Raw genomic sequence first — 22,415 nt, 5'->3', positions numbered from 1 at the left:
CTTCTTAAAAACAATCAGTAGACACACCTTAACTCTTGATACCTATCATTATCAAGTATGCTTTTATCACAAACCTACAGTAGGAGCTGGAAAAAAAATACCAATTGACCAATAATACTATGTTAGCTTTAAGATCACCACAGCACATATGTGGGGAAGAAAAATGAAAGTAGGTAAACCCTTGGGATGGCACATCCTATGCACAGTCATAACTAAGTACTAAATAGAGAGTCTGCACTTGTTTTGGGATTGGTTGGCCACTAGATGCCATTGGCCTTGTGCAAAAACTCCAGTAAGTCATGATCAGTGGTGACAGGTCTAAAAATAGTAACTATTGGAACATTCAAGGTATGATTGACTATGCATGTGGCACCATTCACACTGCAGTATGAGTACTTTGGTGTGTTAGCCAGTGTGGTGACAAACTGCTGCATGCAGTATTTGAGTACATTGGGGTCAATAAAAGGTGATGTCTGATTGGTTGACTGCTATTTAGCCTAAAGAGCAGGAACAACAATCATATTGATGTAGCAGCCCCCTAGTTAGGCTGCTAGGCAAATTTACTGTAGTTATTGACTCCTGGTGTAACTAGAGGAGCAGTAATTGTTTAGTCTGGTCTGTTCAGGGCTTCACAGGCAGGGAGTTTGATTGCTTCCCCCTGCCTCTAGAAGACGATTCTAGAGTTTAGGGGGGGGGGTCCTGATTATTGAGTAGGGCCTACCCAATCTCCTGGGGAGGTATGACCAGTTGGTGGCTAGGATGCTGCTAAATAGTCTGGAGCCCTGAGGAGATTGTCTTTCTCACTTCTGAGGGAATGGAATAGTGAGCTGAGAGGAGGAAGGGGCTGTTTGCCCCTGGTGCCCCTGGGTCTGGATACGGGATTACTTTACTGCCCCTATGGACTAATTCTGTTCCAGGACACTAAGTAGAGCCTCCTTTCTGCGGTGCACCTTAAGGCTACGTCATGGTTCCAGCCTACTTATATCTGTTATGCAAGCCACTTCGTGGTCCCCAGCCCTGAACTTATAAACTGTTCAGGTCTAGCTACACCTGTTCTACAATCTATCTCAGGGTTCCAAGCTGTGAGGAAAAGCTGTGAGTATCGCTACTGTTTAGAGACCATTAGACTGTTCAATGAGCCAGAGTGAATGGAATGTTGTGGTGTGCCTGGCTGCCTCTGCACTGTTGGGGAGAGGACCTGTTGAATTTAAAGTGGTTGTAAAGGCTGAAGGTTTTTTACCTTCATGTATGGCATGTGCCATTACATGCCGTACAGAGTCATCACATGCCGTACAGTGCCATCACATGCCGTACAGTGCCATCACATGCCCTACAAAGTTATCACATGCCGTACAGTGCCATTACATGCCGTACAGAGTTATCACATGTTGTACAGACATCACATGCCGTACAGTGTCATCACATGCCGTACAGTGCCATCACATGCCGTACAGTGCCATCACATGTCGTACAGAGCCATCATATGTCGCACAGTCATCACATGCCGTACAGTGTTATCACATGCCGTACAGTGCCATCACATGCCATACAGAGTCATCACATGACGTACAGTGACACCACATGCCATACAGAGCCATCACGTGCCGTATAGTGCCATCAAATGCCGTACAGAGCCATCACATGCCGTACAGTCATCACATGCCATACAGCACCATCACATGGTGTACAGAGTCATCACATGCCATATGGGAATGGGGATGATGGGATTGTATAGGAGTACAGGGGATGGGGATGACGGGTCTGTATGGGAGTACAGGGGATGGGGATGATGGGATTGTATAGTAGTTCAGGCGATATGGATGGGGATGATGGGACTGTATAGGAGTACAGGGGATGGGGATGACGGGATTGTATAGGAGTACAGGGGATGACGGGACTGTATAGGAGTACAGGGGATGGGGATGACGGGACTGTATAGGAGTACAGGGGATGGAGACGATGGAACTGTATAGGAGTACAGGGGATGGGGATGAGGGGACTGTATAGGAGTACAGGGGATGGGTATGATGGGATTGTATAGGAGTACAGGGATGGGGATGATGGGATTGTATAGGAGTACAAGGGAAAGGGGATGGGGATGATGGAACTGGATAGGAGTACAGGGGATGTGGATGATGGGACTGTATAGGAGTACAGGGAATGGGGATGATGGGACTGTATAGGAGTACAGAGGATGGGGGAATAGGGATGACATCAGTGGCAGAAGGATGGTGAGGGATGGGATCAGTGACAGAGGGATGATTTGTATGTACAATAAAGTATACTCTGGGGACATATCGGGGATCACTTTAGATGTGGGAGAGTTGTCAGTCTCCCCCTCCTATGTACTGTACACATGTATGCTCTCTAGAAATAGCACTGTGTACATTTCAGAGAACAGACACAGGGCACAGGTCACCATGCTCCTTATCATGTCTCCCTTTCTGATATAACACAGTGCTATGTGTAGAGAGCTCATCAGTGTTCATTTCTGTACATGATAAGTTTTCAGTGACTCTCCCCCCTCCCCCATCGGCTGGAGGAGACGTTGACATGAACTTTGAATGAGTGAGGGGGGGGGCGGGAATTCAGAGGACACAGGAACTCCAAAACCCAGGGGAGAGGTGTTGGAGTCTTGCAGAGGAGAGCTTGCAGATAACAGCAAGGGAAAGATGAGGACTTCACACTGTCTCTCTGCTTCCGGGTTTTAGCTGGGGACACACTGCCACGGAAACAGAAGCATGTGAAGAACGTGCTCATTCTAGATAGCAGCCTGGGTGTGCACCTCTTCACCAGGCACATTTCCTCCAGAGGGAGGGAGTGAAGGAGGGGCTGGATTGTGGAGCTGTGTCCACCCCCTGCAAACTCTTGAACTGAAAAAGAACCGTTGGAGGCTGATTCTGGACACTTTAAAAGAGTATTCTGCAAAAACAAAAGGGCTGAGGAATGAAAGAAATGCAATGCAGGTATGAGGGTAGCATGTACTACCTGTTTTTGCATTCCCATACTTCTCCTTTAACCTCTTGGCATCCGCGCTATAGCCAAATGACGGCCATATCACGGACCTGAATTTCCGGCCTCCCCTGTGCACGTGCCCCGCGCCCCCTTGCAGGGCGCTTGCTGTGATCACCGAGTTACTGAGACTCGGGGGATCACAGATCCGAGTAAGGGGCCAGTCCCGGCCCCTTACCATGTGATCAGCTGTCAGCCAATGACAATTGACCACATGACGTAAACATGATGTAATCCTATTTGAAACTAAACAAAAAGTTTTTACTTTAGTTATACTTTAAGTAAATACAAAATATCTTTCTAAATGTCAAATATTATAAGAAAATAGTATCAAAAAATCACACACATATTGATAAATACCCTTCTTTCACCAATAAAAAAGACAAGGTTTTAGAAGAAGGGTATTTATATATTTGTGTAATTGTTTATACTATTTTCTTTCAATATTCCCTTTGACTAGTATTCCAGTTACCTTTTTTCTTTTCTATTAATACATATGCTGACTATGCAAACTGACAGGGGCTCTAATTCTTCTCCACTGTATGCATTCCACTGCATATTGCATGAGATAAAATACTGCATGGTTTCATGAGATAAATACCACATATTCTGATGAAATACTACATGCCTTATTTTAGTAGCATTTTTCTGTGAATGCCAAAAAACTTTGTTAAAAACGCTATGAGCTATTTTACCGCTGATATTAAAGAGGAGAATACAGCTTTGTGAATAGAGCCCACTATCTGTGTATTAAAGCTTTGTGAATTGAGCCTTTTGTGTGACAGAAGGCGGTGACATAGGGCTTCATTCTGACAAGAGGCCAGAGGGTGTTAGGGTCCTTTCACACTGGGGCCGTTTGCAGGCGCTATTGCGCTAATAATAGCGCCTGCAAACCGACCCGAAACAGCCGCTGCTTTAATTCCAGTGTGAAAGCCCCGAGGGCTTTCACACTGGAGCGATGCGCTGGCAGGACAGTAATAAAAGTCCTGCCAGCAGCATCTTCGGAGCGGTGAAGGAGCGGAGTGTATACCGCTCCTTTACTGCTCCTGCCCATTGAAATCAATGGGACGGCGCGGCTATACCGCCGGCAAAGCGCCTCTGCAGAGGCGCTTTGTGGTGGTTTTAACCCTTTCTCTGCTAGCGGCCGCATACCGACGGTAAAGCGCCGCTTACAATAGCAGCGCTTTGCCGCCGACAACGCTCCCGCCCCAGTGTGAAAGGACCCTTAAAATCAAGCAAATGGGGCCATAGTTTCAGCCCCTCCCCCTTCCCACAACTATCGGAGTGGATGAGGGTATGCAGATACTCAGGGCTGTACATATGCCACGGCAACAATGCTTTGCTTTGCGGATGACAAAAATTAAACAGTATGCTGCTTTGGCAAGCAGTACTGACACAAAATGCGACCTATTCAAATGAGTGAGGCCACATGGCAACCACATGCAATGCACACAGTTGTGGTGTGGTGATGCGGCATGTTGAGGATTAAAATAGGTGAGGATGCGATATTTTGCCTCTAAAAAATTATTTCGGAGTAGTGGCTTTGTGTGCCATATGTGTGAAAAAGTTCTTATGTATAAAAGTTATATTAAAGGCAATTTCTTTTTAATTGAAATAAAAAATATGTTATCCTTACCTGCACTGTGCAATGATATTGCACAGAATGGTTCCTTACCTCCTTTTCTGGAGTCCTCCACCAAAGCTGTTGTCTTCTTCTGAGTGCCCCCAGAAGTCTCGTTCAATGGGAGCGTCCACAGACACACACAGCACAGTTCGGCCATGTCCCCCACTCCCCCACACCCCAAGGCAATTTCGAAGAGGCAAGTGAATCTTTTGAAAATGTTCTTTTTTTGACATAAGTTTTAGAAAATGTGGAAAAGAAAATGTTTTTTTTTTTTTTTTTTTTTTACACAAAGTGTAAATTAATAAGATACAGTATCTCAAACACATGGCATAGGCATACTTAGAATTACACCCCAAAAACACATTCTACTACTTATCCTAAATAAAGGGATACCACATTAGTGAGACTTTTTCACAGCCTAGCGACACAGAGAGGCCCAAAATCCGAGGAGCACCTTCAAGCTTTCTAGGGGCATAAATTATGCATCTAATTTCCTGACTGCCTATCACATTTTTGGAAGCCCTGGAAAACCAGCACAGAGGAGACATCCACAAAATTACCACGTTTTGGAAAGCAAACACTCCAACGTACTTTTAAAAGACAGAGATTGTTGCACCTATGTGACGCTGGGAGGAGCCCGCTGATCAATGTGCACATATATTGTTCCCATGTCACTGCACTTCCATGGACCACATACTAATATATTTTTTTCACCACTACATCGGGTATTTATTTGCTCAAAAACGCTGTGCATCAATAGATGAACACTTCCACAGCGTTCAGTAGGGGTACCCCTGATTACGTCAGTTGTGACGAAACCGTCGTAGGGTTGTCACATATACATGCACTGTGCATGCGCAATTTGTTTTTAAAGATACGAACTAAGCTTTTTTACTTTCATCCTTGCAAGGAATGTTTTTATGTATTGGAACTTTTGATATTCTGAATAAACTATCAAAGCAATCTCTGCACTATTGGGGTCTCCTTTTTTTCCCCTTTCTTGGAAAATCTACTGAACGCTGTGGAAGTGTTCACCCATTGAAGCACAGCATTTGTCTCCTGTAAGCGTGCCATGGAAGGTGCTCTTCACTCATGCCAGCCCGTCACCTGTGACAAAGTCCGTGAGATTTCAGCAGTGTTCCTGTTGTTTCTACTAAGCCTGATTTGACCCCCCTGAATAAGGGCGGTCGCAGGCTTTCTGGTAAGCCTCCATTGTTTATTGTAAGGTGGCGGGCAGCACAAGTGGTGGAAAACATAAACTCGGGGTTTTGTACTGGGAATTTCTTAGTTTGGATACTTTCACTCATTAACTTTTTATTATCACATTTTGTGTTTAAATGCACGTATTTTTGTTAATGGAGTAATCACATATGGACTATTTTTTACTGGATAGTTTATTTATTTGATTATGTTCACATATGATACATTATAGATTTATTGCATACATTGTAATCATACACATTATACACCTTTTATTATTGGTTTATTATACGGCGCTGCACTCCTATTTTTGTGTATATCTTTTCGTGCCCTAGATCGGGGTTATAGTGCGCTTAGCTGCAGGATATCCTTCACGATTCCCCTTCTTTTTAATAATTTTTTTCATATTCATAACGCACCTAGCGCAATTCTTTCTTTTTAATTTGATCCATAGGGATGAGTTTACATCTCTCTCCCTATATGCATATACTTCTCCCACATATGGTTTCAACCATGGTACATATTGACTTATTCATGTTTTGTTGTAGACCCAAGTACACCTGCCCCTGAAGAGTGTAATTTTTTTAATACACGAAACGCGTTGGGCTTACTGGATGCACCTATTCTGTAGATGATTTTTTAAAACCGACTTATCATTTAGCCACTCTCACCCACCTCATTCAAAGTCCCGAAATCCCCCCTCTTTGTTATGATATAGGGATGGGGACAAATGTTTCTTCTTATATTTAAAAGACAGCAAGTCCTTTGGAAATGTAATTTTTTTCCACATGTTTTTGGAAAATGTGGAAAGAAAATGAAAATGTATTTTTTAACACAAAGTTGTCAATGAATAATATATTTTTTAACATCCAGCATAGTCATACTTATAATGACACCTCAAAACACATTCTACGACTTCTCCCATGAGTTTGGGTATGCCACGTTAGTGAGACTTTTCACAGCCTAGCCACATAGAGAGGCCCAAAATCCAAGGAGCACCTTCAGGCTTTCTAGGAGCATAAACTACGCATCTAATTTCCTGGCTGCTTATCACATTTTTGGAGGCCTTTGTGCACCAGGACATGGAAAACACCCACAAAATGACTCCATTTTGGAAAGCAAACACCCCAAGGTATTTTCAAAAGACATAGTGATTACTGAGTCTTTTATAAATTTGATAGTGACAGTGGTACTGGTGTTGCTGACAGCACTGGTGACATGGCGAAAAGTGTTGCTAGCAGTCAGGCACACAGTGGATAGCTGCACTGATGTGTGACAGTTAAACTGGTGTGGCTAGCAATCAGCACACTGATAAATGGCTGCTCTGGTGTGTAACAGTGTCTTTTTCACAGTAAGAAATCTCAGAAGCCCACAGTATGCATGGATTGGCTCTGTGTGTGGGAGGAAACAGAGCTGATGGCTGCAAAATGCAGATTTTGTTTACCTTTGGTCACAGCGATTAAATAGTACAGGACCAATTTACTTGGCCTTGTACCCCGATCTGTGATACGCTGTGTCAAAGAGACAAGAGGGCACACGAATGGCTAAATTAGGAGGACGTACTGTCTACCTATGGAGCTCCCACCCGGACACAATATATAAACAGTTAAAATGCCCTAATTTCACATTTCTCTGCAAACTTAATGTATTTTTTTAAAGAGTGCAATAGGGCCCCAGAAGGAGGATTAGGGTCTGGTGCATGTGTGCACACAGGAGGGGGGGTCCCATTGAATTATTTACAAAATAAAGGAAGCTTGCAGGGAAAAGTGAATTAACAGGTTTTTTTTCACGTTTGTTAAAAAAATATCTGGTATGGATTTTAGTAGGGGCCCACGCAAAAAAAAAAAAAATAACATGGAGTCCCGCATAAATAAATACCATACCCTTCAGATCTGGTGTGGATTTTGAGGGGGCTACCTCACTCAAAAAAGGTTGCATAGGTTCCCCCCAAATCTATACTAGACCTTGAATTCGAGGAAGCAGGTACCATACCAGGCCACTTCCTCATAACATGTTGAGGGGCCCCATGTTGATGAGGACAAGGACCTCTTCCCTTCAACCTTGTCATCATGGTTGTGGTGGTGTGGAGAGGACTAATAAAAATATGGAAGCCCCCCCAATATTCACCCCAACCATGTGAATGGGTAAAGGGTACCTACTCATTCACAAATATGTCAGTTGCAAATAAACTAACACACACAAATTTATGACTTATGACCTTTATTTAAAAATATCCAGTGCTGTAAATCCAACGTTACTCATGATGAATGCAGCCTGCTGATAATAGCTTAAAAACCCATTGATTTGCCAACCGGTCAGCTCGCACGGTGCTCCATTCTCTATTGACAATTTTAGGCTTGTAAAAGTACACCAAGCTCATAATTGGTTACCACCTCACTCCTTTGCTTGCATGGCTGGGGATTCCAACCCGCTGATGTCCTTAAAAACCATTGACAGCAGGAAGCTGTCATGTATAAAAGCAGAAGTAATACTGCTGTTATAAATGCCGTTCAGCTCCTGCAAATGGCCAAACAGCCATGGATTAGTCCGAACTTGTGTTCAGAATGAATTTTAAACTCATCCTTACATCAGTTACCTCATCCTGTTTCCCTGCTAACCTGCCTACTTTTCTGTTGTATGTTATTATGACGCTTGTTATAGGGAGGATCAAACCACCTCCGCAAACTATCTGCTAGCTTTATAAACAACAGTCAGCTGCTATGGAACTAAAAATTCCAGCAGCATTATTTAATAGGCCTTTTTAACTCTTTGGTTAAGGTTTGATTCACACCTATGCATTTTTAGTGCATTTTGCGTTTCACAGAAACGCACTACAATCCATTTAACATGGTTTCCTATGGGACACGTTCACATCTATGTGTTTTTCAGCTGCTGCATTTTGGGAAGGGATCAGGGACTTTTTTAAACGCAACACGGTGCGATTTTGGTTCAATAGACTTCAATGGGTTGTATAGGGGAGATTACTACATTATGTGTACGTCCGGAAGTGGATACCTGCCTTCTAAGTTTAGTTGAAGCCCTAGCCCCCCAAAAATATTACCCGTATGCTATTGACTTTATTATTTTTCTACATTAGGAAATTAATAGTACTTTCCTGGAAAAAGTCTGCTCCTCCGACTGTTCCAGCGTGGAAGGCACTCATTAATAAAGCCATCCCTCTATATAAAGCCACATATACTAGTAGAGGTATACTTCATAAGTGTGGGGTGGATGGATGAATAGTGCATCTACGGTATCTGACTAAATGAATGTTTTCTATTACTGGTGGGGTTTCATTTTATTTTCGGTGTGTTGATGGGTGGTTATTGATTATCATCAAATATTATTGCTACGAGGGTCGAGATGTGGACCTGAGCATTCCATCTGTGGGTCTAGTGTCAATGGGTGATGGCAGGTCATAGGTCATAAATGTATGGAGCTAATATAACGACATTGTATGACGCTGAATTTAAGTACACATGATATATGCTGGTATTATGTTCTTATTTCGAGCCTCAGAGTTATGCTGCGGGCCCAATGCTGAGACGAGTTCTGAGTTTTACATTGTTCTGAGTTGTGAATTAGTTGGAGAGCGAGTTCCAGTATCAGACTTGCTCTTAATTGTTCTGTGTTTGTTTGTTATTTTGTATGTTTCATGAAAATGACAACAAAAAATAATTTTTCAATAGACTTCAAGGGACATACTGTGGAAATGGATGTAGTTTTTGATGCGTTTCTTAATCTGCCTAACAACAAAAAATCTCCCCTTTAAAAAAACTATGAAAAACGTACAACAACTCCGAAAACGTGTGTGCTAAAATGCACCATGAAAAGCACTGCAGAAACGGATCAAAAGCAGACTGCATAGGTGTGAACCAGGCCTGAGTCATATGTAACATTTTTAGTTATCTCTTTCAGAAGATTATTGGTCATTTCTTGTGTTGACCCTTTCAGTATTATGGTAGAGTTATTTTTTAGCACTTTGTTGGACTCTAGTAGTTTCTTGTAATGCATTAGTGGCCTCTAGTAGTCTCTTGGAACATGTTCACGACCCTTAAATCGTGTTGATGTATTAACCTGGTACGTCATTTGACTTTGAGTGGTTGTACCAGGATGATACCTGGGACAGTTTTTTTAAAGCCGAAAGTTGGCTCTCTTGTAATAACAATCGGAGTGGCTAACTATCCACTCAATTGCTATTACAAGCAGTGGGAGGAGTCACAGGGTCACCCCCACTGCCTTCCGCAACTACCAGCCGGCACGGCTTTCATCAGGTCTCTCTGCTATGGTAACCCAGAAGCAGTGACATGACATCACTTCTGGTTTACCTGGCTGTCAACTGCGCCACTTTTTGAAAATCAAAAGTATTAAAGAATGCCGATCTTGGCATTTTGAATACTTTCAAGTGCAAAGGAGGGATTTGGGGTCTAATTGACCCCAGATCCCTTAATAAAGAGTACCTGTCACGTGAATATTGATGTCACAAGGGTGTTTACATTCCTTGTGACAGCAATAAAAGTGATAAAAAAAAAAAATTAAGGCAACAGCACTAGACCTCCTCTGTAGATATTAAGTGGTAACCTGTAAAGGCTTTTAAAGTATCGCCTATGGATGGTAAAATGTACTTGGTTGGTTGGCGCTGCAAAGGCGTGCACAATTTTAAAGCGTGACATGTTTGGTATCTATTTACTCGGCGTGACATCACACTTTAAAATCGGATTATCTATTGTGTTTTTTTGCATTAAAATTTTAAAAAGTTTGTTTTTACCAAAAATTGCATTTGAAAAACCGCTGTGCAAATACCGTATGACATAAAAAAATTACAAAACATACTAATTTATTCTCTAGGGCCTTTGCTTTAAAAAATATATATACTGTTTGGGGGTTCTAAGTAATTTTCTAGCAACAAAAAAATATATATTTTTACATGTATACAAAAAGTGCCAGGACATGCCATCTTCAAGTGGTTATAAAAAAGGGTCATTTCCCCCTTTTACACTTTAGCCTCACCTGCTAAAAGCCATGCCTGCTTAGCCACCCCCTGTTTTAGTAATATATATTGTTTAAATTTTGATATATAAAGAAAGACAGTGTACTAGTTCTGGGTAAATTTTTTTAACTTTCACATACTGTTTAGAGGTTATATTTAATATGTCAGTAAAAAGGTACTATGTCAGTACATTTTTGTCAGTTTATTGTCTAATGTTGTCAGTGAAATAAGTTTCAGGTGATTGGCAAATTTGCCTGAAAACTATGGGGTAAACAGGGCCTATAAAACAATGAAGCAGAGAATTAACCCATGACATATGTTTGACGGTGCTAGGTGTTAAGGTTATCCTTTGTGTGTGTGTTTTTTGTACATCATACCCAATTTACATTTATTGCCACTGTGTGGGCACCCCTTTGCACTTTGAGGGTAGATTGCTTGTTTTGCATAGAGGATGATGAATAGTGTGATATACAGAACATACTGTATTCCTCACTGCCCCAGCAGCCGGCACATTACTCTGCTGTCCAACATTCTGAATCAGTACAATGCAGGTCTGCTGGTCCTTCATTGCAACAGATAACATCAGAGAGCTGTGACTGGTCAGGAATCAAAGGGAAGCAGCTTGGAGAATGTGTGGAGGAAGTCTGCTAATGTATGTGCAGTATATCACCATATTCATCATCCCCTGGGCAAAACCCTTGCGGTGCAAAGAAAGGCATACTACTAGGGTTTCGTTTTTTCTCTCCAGCGTTCAGCCTGAATAAAGGAGTCTTCTGACTGGCTACAGACAATCTCAACTTGAAAACTTTTACTGCACTAGTTACAACCATCAGACAAAAGAAGAACAGATTGGTAAATTTATCTTTTTGTAACCATGCAATTTAAAGGTCCAGTTTCTTAAAAATGCAGGAAAAGCCTATGTCTAAACATTGTTAAAATGTTCCTTCCCTCCCTCCTCCTACCTATCCTGCCTTACCTGTATAAAAAAGAATCTGTATTCTTACCTATTTTTAATCCTCTCTGGTCTGGTCACGTGATCCTGCAGCTGGGAATTCCAGCAGCCATGACGTCACTCATAGACTTCCATATTCCAGCTGTTGTTGGTGCTCCCTCCTCCCCCCTGCAGCAGCCGCTCACTGACACAGGGGAGGTGGAACTGCAGAATCACCTTACTGGAGTGGACTAAAAATAGGTAAGTATACACATTTTTTTTATACAGGTTAAGCAAGATTGGTAGGAAGAGGGGGTAGAGAACATTTTAAGAATAATTAAGATTTTCTTCCACTTTAACATGTCTCCTAGAGGTTTCTATTGGTTTTTTTAAATCACTTTCAATCCATTGCTATCTCCTGCCGTACCTTTTATTCACTGCAAGATGTCTGCAGTCTTCCACATTGAATGATGATGGCCAGTGGCTTTCAACCCAGAAGATGGAGTATAGATTATAAGTCATGGTCCTGCCCCTGAGCATGGCACCCAGCCCTCACAGTGTATTGATGCAGAGAGGAATGCTGATAGCTTCATGTCATTGCTGCTCTCTTGATCATAAAAGACTGCTAACACCATGAGAATTATAAAGAGAAAGAGGACCCTGTGTAGCATGCGACCGGCCAGGCCATTGAGAATGAATGTAGCCATCCTCTAACAGTTGCATCATAGTGTAGTGCACCCCGTAAGGAGCCGCAAGTAGAAAGGGATCACCAAACTGCACAGCCAGGCACACCGCATTTTCACACCACATTTGAGGCAAGGAAAGGTCCAGGGCTTTTTTTTTTCATTTTTATTAGGGGGTTAAACTTAGATAGGGAGAAGGGTAATATGGGATGCCCATTTGACTGTAGTAGAATTTTTCAGGGAAAAACTTCCTTTGTACAGCTGTTTACACTCCTCAGCTTCCTCAAATACAACTTTTGCTTGAAGCACTACAACTCCCTGGACCAGCTGGCACTGTTGGATAGGTAGCAAATGGCCTTTACAGGCAGGGACTGCGGGCCCCTTATTTGTGTAGCAAAGTCCTAGTGCCCAGCTGTCCTTCTGTGGCTACTGATCCCAGTACCACCTCTTCAGACACTGCAAGCCCACCTGGCTGAAGCTGCCCCTTTCTCCAGCCCTCTTGGCTAAACTTCCAAAGTCCTCCCAGAATGACTCTGCATCCATCTCAGACTGCTCTCATACAGTCCTCTGAGGCTGCCTCTCAGTCCTCCCCAACTGTAACACTCACCAGCCCACCTGCCTGTCTTCCTCCTTGGAGATTTGCCCAGCAATGTTTTCCTCCTGCTGTCCTTCTTCTGCTCCCATGCTTCTGCACCCGAGCCCAGGCCCAAAATCACCCCCCCAGACTAGGGGGATACCCTCAAGAGCCAAAGACAGCCTAACACTCCATCTTCAACTTCCACCCGACCTCCACTGCCCCAGGTGGGCTGACCCAGAGTATTTGAGGGGGCTTGCCCCCTGTCAACCCATCTGTTGGGAATTGGTCAGGGCACTCACAATACTCCAGAGAGCTCTTCCTCACCTCCACTCCCATTCTTCTGGAAGTTTCTAGCAGATGCTGCCTGTGAGTCATCCAGCCCTCCCTGAGTCACTCACCCTGACCCAGAAAAAAAAAAATTCATACACTAACAAAACCTATTTTAGCACACTAAAGAGTGCTACGGTAGCAACAAAAAAAAAAGGATATTTGGAGATTTCAATGAGATTGAGAAAAGATACTTTTCTGAGTTAGGAATACTTGAAATGTTTTTTTTTAACCAATGTTTAGTGTCACAGTAACGCCTTACCGGGGAAGACAGATTGACCTGGAGAAGATTGTCCTGGGGCACAGAAGGACCTTGGGGGGGGGGGATGTGACTGTACTGGGGCACAGATTCAGTAAATTTACCCCTCCCAGATCACTCTGTCCCCAGTACAAGCATCCACCCTGCCCCAGATCAGTCAGTCACAATCTGCACAATTCTTCTCCCCTCCAGACCTCAGGCAGACTTTAGTGGCATGGGAGCAGTGGCGGCCTGTCCATATGGGGCGCAGGGGTGCCGCCCCCCTAATCCATGCACCCGGCCTCTAATCTACATGCAGGGCGCCAGACGCATGGATTCCAATGGGTTTTTTTTTTTTTTTTTAAGCACATGATTACAGCCTGAGGCTCTAATTGGCTTAAAAAAGAGTGGGCTCGGGGCACAGAGCACTGCACCCTGAGCCCACCCATTTGTGTGACAATAACAAATTAATATTTGCTATTGTCCTCCTGATTTTCCTCTCAGCCAATCAGGTCTCAGGACCCACTTCCTGTTCGGCCGGGGGGGAGAAGCAACGGCCCCGGAGCGAGGAGCAGCAGCCCTATCACAGATCCTTGTCATCTGCCTCCTAACGTAAGGAGGCCTCTTCTCTGGGAGGGGATAGATGCCTTACCATCCATATCCTGCGGAGAGGGAGTAGCGTTGGCTTGCCGCCCCCCCAAAATATTGAGCACGGGAGTATTCCCAGGTTAGGATGATATCAGCGCCCCATCCACTCATGCAGCTGCTCAGGGCTGTACACATAATGCAACGAAATTATACCATCGGTTGTGTTCAGCAGGCAGTATTATCGCCAAATGTGATACATTCAATTAAATGGGGCTGTGCTGCAACCACGAACCAAATGCATGGCTCTTGATTGCGATGCAGTATTAACATAAAAGAAGCCTATTTAGTTGTCAAAAAAGAAAAACAGGCATTTAGAATGTGGCAGTAATGCCTCCTAAATGGCAGGCTCTGCTCTATCACCCTGGATCAGGGTGGATAAAAATCGATGATTAATTTAAAAAAATTTAAAAATCTGATTTTTTTTCATTTAAATCGGATTTATTTTAATAAAATGCTTTTGGAGTAAAAATCTATCTAAAGATAGTTTTCTTATTGAGATACATTAATAATTATGTTTATTCAGCATGAAATGTATCTTAGTTATGTAGCATGAGGATGTATATCCTTAAATACAGTGGAACCTTGGATTACGAGCATAATCCGTTCCAGAATGCTTGTAATCCACAGCACTCGCATATCAAAGCGAGTTTCCCCATAGAAGTCAATGTAAACTAAGATAATTTGTTCCACATTGACTTCTATTGCATGCAATACCGCATGTGGCCAGAGGTGGGGGGCACCGGAGAGACTCAGAAATACTGGGAGACCGATCGGATGCGCTCGGAAACACTTGGGAACTGAGTATTTCCGAGTGTTTCTGTTTATTGTTTTGGACCATTTTTCACACTTGTTTACAAGTTAAAATCTGTTTTTTTTTTTTTGCTAGAAAATTACTTAGAATCCCAAACATTATATTGAGTACACCCCTCACATTTTTGTAAGTATTTTATTCAATCTTTTCATGTGACAACACTGAAGAAATTACACTTTGTAAAGTAGTGAGTGTACAGCTTGTATAACAGTGTAAATTTGCTGTCCCCTCAAAATAACTCAGCACACAGCCATTAATGTCTAAACCGCTGGCAACAAAAGTGAGTACACTCTGTTAAACCGCTGTATGGTCTTGGCCACCGTGCTGCAGCTCAGTTTCAGGGTCTTGTCAATCTTCTTATAGCCTAGGCCATTTTTATGTAGAGCAACAATTCTTTTTTTCAGATTCTCAGAGAGTTCTTTTCCATGAGATGCCATGTTGAACTTCCAGTGACCAGTATGAGAGAGTGAGAGCGATATCACTAAATTTAACACACCTGCTCCTCATTCACACCTGAGATCTTTTAACACTAACGAGTCACATGACACCGGGGAGAAAAATGGCTAATTGGGCCTAATTTGGACATTTTCACTTAGGCATGTACTCACTTTTGTTGCCAGCGGTTTAGACATTAATGGCTGTGTGTTGAGTTATTTTGACAGCAAATTTATACTGTTATACAAGCTGTACACTCACTACTTTACATTGTAGCAAAGTGTCATTTCTTCAGTGTTGTCGCATGAAAAGATATAATAAAATATTTACAAAAATGTGAGGGGTGTACTCACTTTTGTGAGATACTGTATATATTTTAGACACCCTAGAGAATAAAATGGCAGTTGTTGCAATACTTTATGCCACGCCGTATTTGCGCAGCAGTCTTACAAATAAAAAAATAAATTTTTTTAAATAATAAAATAAGAAAACAGTAAAGTTAGCCCAATTTTTTTTCTATATTGTGAAAGATAATGTTACCCTGAGTAAAATGATACCCAACATATCATGCTTCAAAATTGTGCCTGCTCATGGAATGGGGACAGAAATTTCTACAGGTTACCAGTTTTGAGTCACAGAGGAGGCCTCTTGCTAGAATTATTGCTCTTGCTCTAACGATCGCGGAGATATCTCACATGTGTTTTTTCTTCTACTTTTTTTGTTTTCTACACTGTCTCTTTAAAAAAAATATTTGGATCACTTGTATTCCTATTACAAGGAATGTAAACATCCCTTGTAATAGAAAAAAGCAAAAAGACCTCAGATCTCACATTTACACTTAAAAGCAATAAAAAAAAGTTTTTTTTTTTTTTTAATTTCAATAAAAAAAAAATTGTTTAAGGCCGTTGGGCGGAAGTGATGTTTGACATTGCTCCGGTCCTCCAAAGGCATAGAGTCGAGTGGGGGCCATCATGCCCTTGCTCGACTTCCTGCCCATCAGGCCACAGGACCGTCCGCCGCTTACCGTCTCCATCGCTTCCAACGGCTCTGGTAAGCGGCGGAGACCACCGGGATGCGGCGGGAGGGGGGTTGGCACCTCTCCTGCCACCCATAAAAGTGATCTTGTGGCGAATCATGGATCCTTTAAAGCATGAATAACAGCACAGAGCTTGTGCTGTGCAATTCTTCTTTTCCTAACTTATAATAAACCTGGTTGATCCTGCCAGTTCCTATGTCCCCCTGCCTCTGCTGACCACGATAATCATGGCTGCTGAGCCCTGATTACCATGGTCAGTTTACATGCCTCGTCATCTGCAGCCCTGCTTTCTCCTCTGACAGTCTCTCCCCCCTCCCTCCCTGTCATCATGAGATCGCTTTCCTCCCTGCCCCTCCTGCCCCTATTCAGCTGCATAATGCAGCACATATTAATGTATGCCATGCAGATATGCAGCCATTAACAAAAGAGTAAATGTTAGAAATGAAAAGGCTAAATACCGTTTCTGACACCGCCACGTGATCCCGGTCTCAATCTATGGAGAGAAGCAGGAGAGGCCAAGATTCCCCTCTGCTGGCTTCCTGCTTCATTCTATAGATCGGGTCCGGCAGTGCAGGGGCATCACGACTGACAATGGATTTACATCGGGGGACATTGTTTTTTTATTTTTTAATAAAGGAATTGTCAAAAACTGTTTCTATGTTTTTATTACTTTTTGAAACTTTTTTGGTGAATGGATACCCCATACTAATACACATGGGGGGGCCCTTCTTAAAGCCCTCTACCTGCAGACCTCCACAACAATGATTGAAAGGGGGAGGGGGGGCAAGCAAGCACTCCTCCCCTCCTGAACCATACTAGGCCACATGCCATCAACATGGGGACAATGTGTCATGTTGAGGGCATGTGGCCTGGTATGGGTCAGGGGGGAGGAGCGCTTGCTTGCCCCCCCTTTCCTGGCCTGCCAGTCTGTGTGCTCGGATAAGGGTCTGTTATGGAATTTGGGGGGGGACCCCACACTTTTTTTTTTTTTTTTAAATTTTAGTGTGGAGTTTCCCTTTAAATCAATACCAGACCCAAAGGAGGAGGGAGGAGGAGGCTTTAAAAAAGTAGCTTTTTAAAACATTTTTCTGTTGCTGGCAATGGTATTGTATTGCCGGCAATTTAATTGTCATCTCATGCATTTTGTTTCCTTTAGAAATTTAATTTTTGCTGCAGTAGGTTCTTTACATGCTACAGGTGTGGCACTTTACAGGCAGACTAAGGGGACCCCCCAGGCAATATATTTAAAGACATTTTTCATTTTTATTGTTGCACTTTAAGCAGCATTAAAATCACTGCTCCTGTAAAAATGTTTTTTTTTTTTTTTTTTTACATGTTTGCATTGATACATATCCCCCAGGTAGTACCTGGACCTCCATACCCTTTTTATGGCCAATTACATATAACACATAATTGCATATAAGCCTTCAAAATAAATGATTTTTCAAGTTCGGTCCCATAGACTTTAATAGGGTTCACTGTTTGGGTCAGAACTTTTTCTCTCTTCGGGAGTTCTGGTGCGAACCAAACAGGGGGGTGTTCGGCCCATTCCTAGTCTTTAATGTGTTAGTCAGGTTCATCAAAATCTGCTAATACATTTAAAGTGTTGGTAGGTGCAACATGGTGTGGCAGCAGTAAACACTTAAAGCCCAGTTGCAAGACCGGCGGGAAGACAACCCAACAAGGCACGCTTACAGGAAGTACAGCGATAAGTAGCAGAGGTAGGTCACAGGTGTTCCGACAGCATCTGTCTTGAGGAGCGGTATGCGGCCCTGCCAGTCCAGACTCAAATACAGTAATCTCCAGTAGAATGGCATTTCCCTACTCATTGATGAACCTCTCCCTGATGCCAAGTACTGTCCCTGACATATGGATGACCTGTCCCTACTCTGTCCACATGCAAAATGCGCACCAAACTTGGGAGCCAGGGTCCTTAATAGACTCTGCCTGACCCAAGATGGCCACCAAAGTCACATGGGATGGCAGCATCCAATCAGATGCTGCCTCTCTGTGATCAAGGAGATCATAGAGGAACGAGACTCCCCCTGACTTACTCCTCTTCTTGCATTGCTTCTATGGGTGAGCACCACCCGCAGTGGAGAAAATAGACTGCATCTGCCTACAAACACATCTCTCCAGATTGACAATGCTGCTGTCAAAAGGTGCCGCTGTTTCTGCTCAACTCACAGTAGAGGCTCTCTAGGACAGCATGTGTTGCACTGGCAAGATCACCAGTACAAAATAAAGGGAAAAAAAGCCTAAAAATGGAAATGAATGCAGCCACCACATCTAAGAATTGGTAAATTGCAACATATACAATTTTTGTTTTTTGATTTAAAGTGTTTCCAAACCCACAACAGTAAAATAAGTCTGTATAGGCAGACCCCATTTAATCTCCTGATAGTACAGAGCCTTGGGGGCGCTTAGTTTGGTGTGTATCGTTAGAGATTTTTTTTCTTGGGAGGGTGCATGTTATCGACACCAGGCCAATCAGCACTGTCCAGACAGAGGGTCAGGGGTCATACAGCCTCATAGGACAGTCAGAGGAGGAGAAAAACTCCTCCTACAAGCTTTCACCAGTATTTGTCCGGACATTGATAGAAGTAACAAGACTGCTATATACTGCTGATGAGAAAAGGTATTTAGCAGTTTATATTTACTTAAAGCGGTTGTAAAGGTAATTTTTTTTTAAAAAAAAAATAACAAACATATCATACTTACCTTCACTGTGCAGCTCGTTCTGCACAGAGTGGCCCCGAACCTAGTCTTCTGGGGTCCCTCGGCGGCTGTTTCAGCTCCTCCCCGCAAGCATTCACCACCTTAATGCGAGCTCCCTCGCATGGTGGTGAGTGCTTGCGGGCGCGCTCCCGTGATACAGCCGGCGGCTATAGCCGCTCGCTGTATCACTCGGCCCCGCCCCCCGGCGCGCCGCGTCATCGGATGTGATTGACAGCAGCGCGAGCCAATGGCTGCGCTGCTTTCAATCCATCCACTGCAGCCAATCAGCGACCAGGCTGAGCTGCAGCGAAGATGACAAGAACGTGCAGCGAAGATTCGAGGCGTCAGGTAAGTAAAACGGGGGGGCTGGGGGCGGCGGTACTGTCAAAAGTTTTTTCACCTTAATGCATAGAATGCATTAAGGTGAAAAAATTTTTACCTTTACAACCCCTTTAAATAATTGCTTTTCCATGTGCTGTGTAGTGTGGGAGACCAGATATAGTGAATTCAGGGTCCTGGGTTTAGTAACACTTTAATACTGCTTTAACTCAAAGTTCCCTCCATTGCCTCCTCCAAATTCCTTTTTTTCTGCTACTGACTTCCTCTTAGAGGGTGGCTACATTTCTCTGTGGTCCCTCTGCATGGCTCCCATGATGGACCAGGGACTATGAGATTTGTAGTGTGCATAGAGCAGTGCACATGACTGCAATTATTGTGTACTGCTCGTTCCAAACAAAAAGAAGTGATAGGAAAAGGAGAGGTTTGGGAGCTCACAGAGATTATTACAAGAAGGCAAGAAAACACAGTAAAAAAAAATTTAATGAAAAAGAATACAGAGTCCTCAGGTAGTGTGTGTATGGATTATTTTGCGAGAATAAGGAAATAGTTTAGTGTTGCTTTACAGTTTTACTAAACCCAGGATCCTGCATTCACTATATCTGGTCTCCCACAGTACACAGAACATGGAAATGCAATTATTATTATTATACAGGATTTATATAGCGCCAACAGTTTGCACAGCTCTTTACAACATGATTAAAGACAGTACAGTTACAATACAATTCAATACAGGAGAAATCAGGGGGCCCTGCTCGTTAGATCTTACAATCTAGATTATTTAGTAAATATAAACAGCTAAATACCTTTTTTCATCAGCGGTATATAGCAGTCTTGTGACTTATATTAATATCTGGTTAAAGCTTGTAGCAGGAGTTTTCATTCTCCTCTGACTGTCCTATGAGGCTGCAGGACCCCTGACCCTATGTCTGGACAGTGCAGATTGGCCCTGTGCTGATCACATGCACCCTTCCAAGAAAAAAAAAAAACTCTCTAGCAATACACACTAAACTGAGCATGTGCAGAGTGACTCCAAAGGCTCTGTCTTATCAGGGGATGGATCAGGGACAGCGTAAGAAGGAGCGGATCAGAGAAGACAGGGTCAAACGGCCTTTTTACAGGATTAACCCCTTAGGTTCCACAGTGAGTATAACAAGCATGCTTTACTGCATTTACAGACTGAGTTTACTGTTGTGCATTTAGAAACTCTTTAAGGTCATCAGATTTATTTTGCCATTTGACAATCTTATGGAAACAGATCATGTCAGATAAATGATATCTATCTATCTATCTATCTAGATAGATAGATAGATAGATAGATAGATAGATAAATAGATAGATATATATATAGATATAGATAGATAGATATTCTATGTGTTTGTATTTCTATGAAGCCTTGCCACCCAGGGGTTACTTCTGCAGGAAAAGACACAGCACTTGTTGGCGGACATGGATGATGAGAAGGCACTTTTGCCCAGAGATATGGGTGCAGAGTGAAGTTTGAATTATAGATGGGACCCTGTCACTCGGCATTCTGCGCTCAGCTCTGCACTCACTCCCCTTCTCCCTTCACATGAGCTCCATCCTCGGCCTCCCCAGGCACATCCCCCGGTGGGCGGGTCCGTCCGATGACAGACTCTCACTAAGCCCCGCCCACTCCACTACAGTCCCAACACCTTCCTCGAGCGAGGTTCCCACTCGGGCCACGCCCTCCTGTCACTGCGCCCCCCCGCTCATTGGCCCCGGCACTTTTGAGCGGCGTGTTTTAGCCCCGCCCCAGCCAACGCCGCTGCGCGCCCAGGTCCGGAGCGCTTCCAGTTGAGAGATGGCGGCCGCGGCAGGTAGATCTCTGGTGCTGTTGATCTCCAGGAGCGGAGGGGGGCTGGCGGCGCGCTCTCCCGGACTCGGAGGTAGCAGGCACCGGCCCGATAGGACGGTGAGTGACGAGCTGGGGGGGAGCTGAGGCTCCGGGCCGGGGAGGAGAGGACGGTGCGGGGCTGCTGTGTCAGGACAAGGAGGGAGGCGCCCCGGGGCGGGGTGTCCAGGGAACTCCCGGCTTGTGCTGCAGCGGTTGCTTTAGTAACTCGGAGGGGATCCTCCCTGACTGAGGACGTTGTGTCCATCCATGTGCTGCATCTGACCTGCTCTGCTACTAACTTTACATGCTGCAGTCCTCTTCTACATACCGGGCTGATGGGGGATCCCCGGTCCTTTCCTCCTCCTCCCTGGGATGGGGGATCCCTGCAGTCTGATCTGTTATTTCCTCCACTGCAGTCCTCCTGTGATCAATGTGTGCACCCAACATTCCCAACATAGGGGGGTCCTGGCTGTCACTGCTTCTCACCCCCCCCCCCCCATGTAATAAGGAAGTAGGACTGTCCCTCCCATACAGGTGTCCATACATCTCCTCCAATAAAGATCTGATGACCAGTGTCCTCCTGTCCTGACATCTGTCCTCCTTCCCTGTCCTGACATCTGTCCTATGCTGCCTTCTACCTGGACATACAGACCTGCACCATGGACTCGAATTACACTATTCTCTTATCTTTGCTACTTTTATCACAACACAATTGTGCTGAGAGATACAAGGTTACAGCAGGCTGGTGATAGCAAAAGATACTGTGTTTATTTGTATTTATTTTCTTCTCTTTCCCCTCCACTATGCTGCTATAACTCAGTACATTGCTGTAGTATTGGCCCATGGCCAGCCAATGAGAGAAGGTGACAGCATGTTGGTGTAATATGAGTGATGAAATCATTCTATTGGTTGGTTATTGCACATCGCTGTATTGGAGAAAATGAAATGCTTGTCTGTTCAGTTACAGGTATAGTGTGTAGGCCTCGTTCCT

General features: G+C 43.7%; 1 protein-coding gene across 1 annotated transcript in view; it reads left to right on the top strand.

The window, feature by feature from the left end:
• The first annotated feature begins 21,328 nt into the window (after positions 1-21,328).
• The window catches only part of MCU (mitochondrial calcium uniporter), a 200,670-nt gene continuing 199,583 nt past the window's right edge, over positions 21,329-22,415 (top strand). The window contains exon 1 of the mRNA XM_073596554.1: positions 21,329-21,502. Within this exon, the coding sequence (XP_073452655.1) occupies positions 21,392-21,502 (111 nt within the window). The 5' untranslated portion in view covers positions 21,329-21,391. The remainder of the gene's footprint in view (positions 21,503-22,415) is intronic.

Source organism: Aquarana catesbeiana, linkage group LG08 (genome assembly GCF_042186555.1).
Source record: "Aquarana catesbeiana isolate 2022-GZ linkage group LG08, ASM4218655v1, whole genome shotgun sequence".
Lineage (NCBI taxonomy): Eukaryota > Metazoa > Chordata > Amphibia > Anura > Ranidae > Aquarana > Aquarana catesbeiana.
Note: the sequence above shows the minus strand (reverse complement) of the source record. Positions and strands in the feature narration are given on the sequence as shown.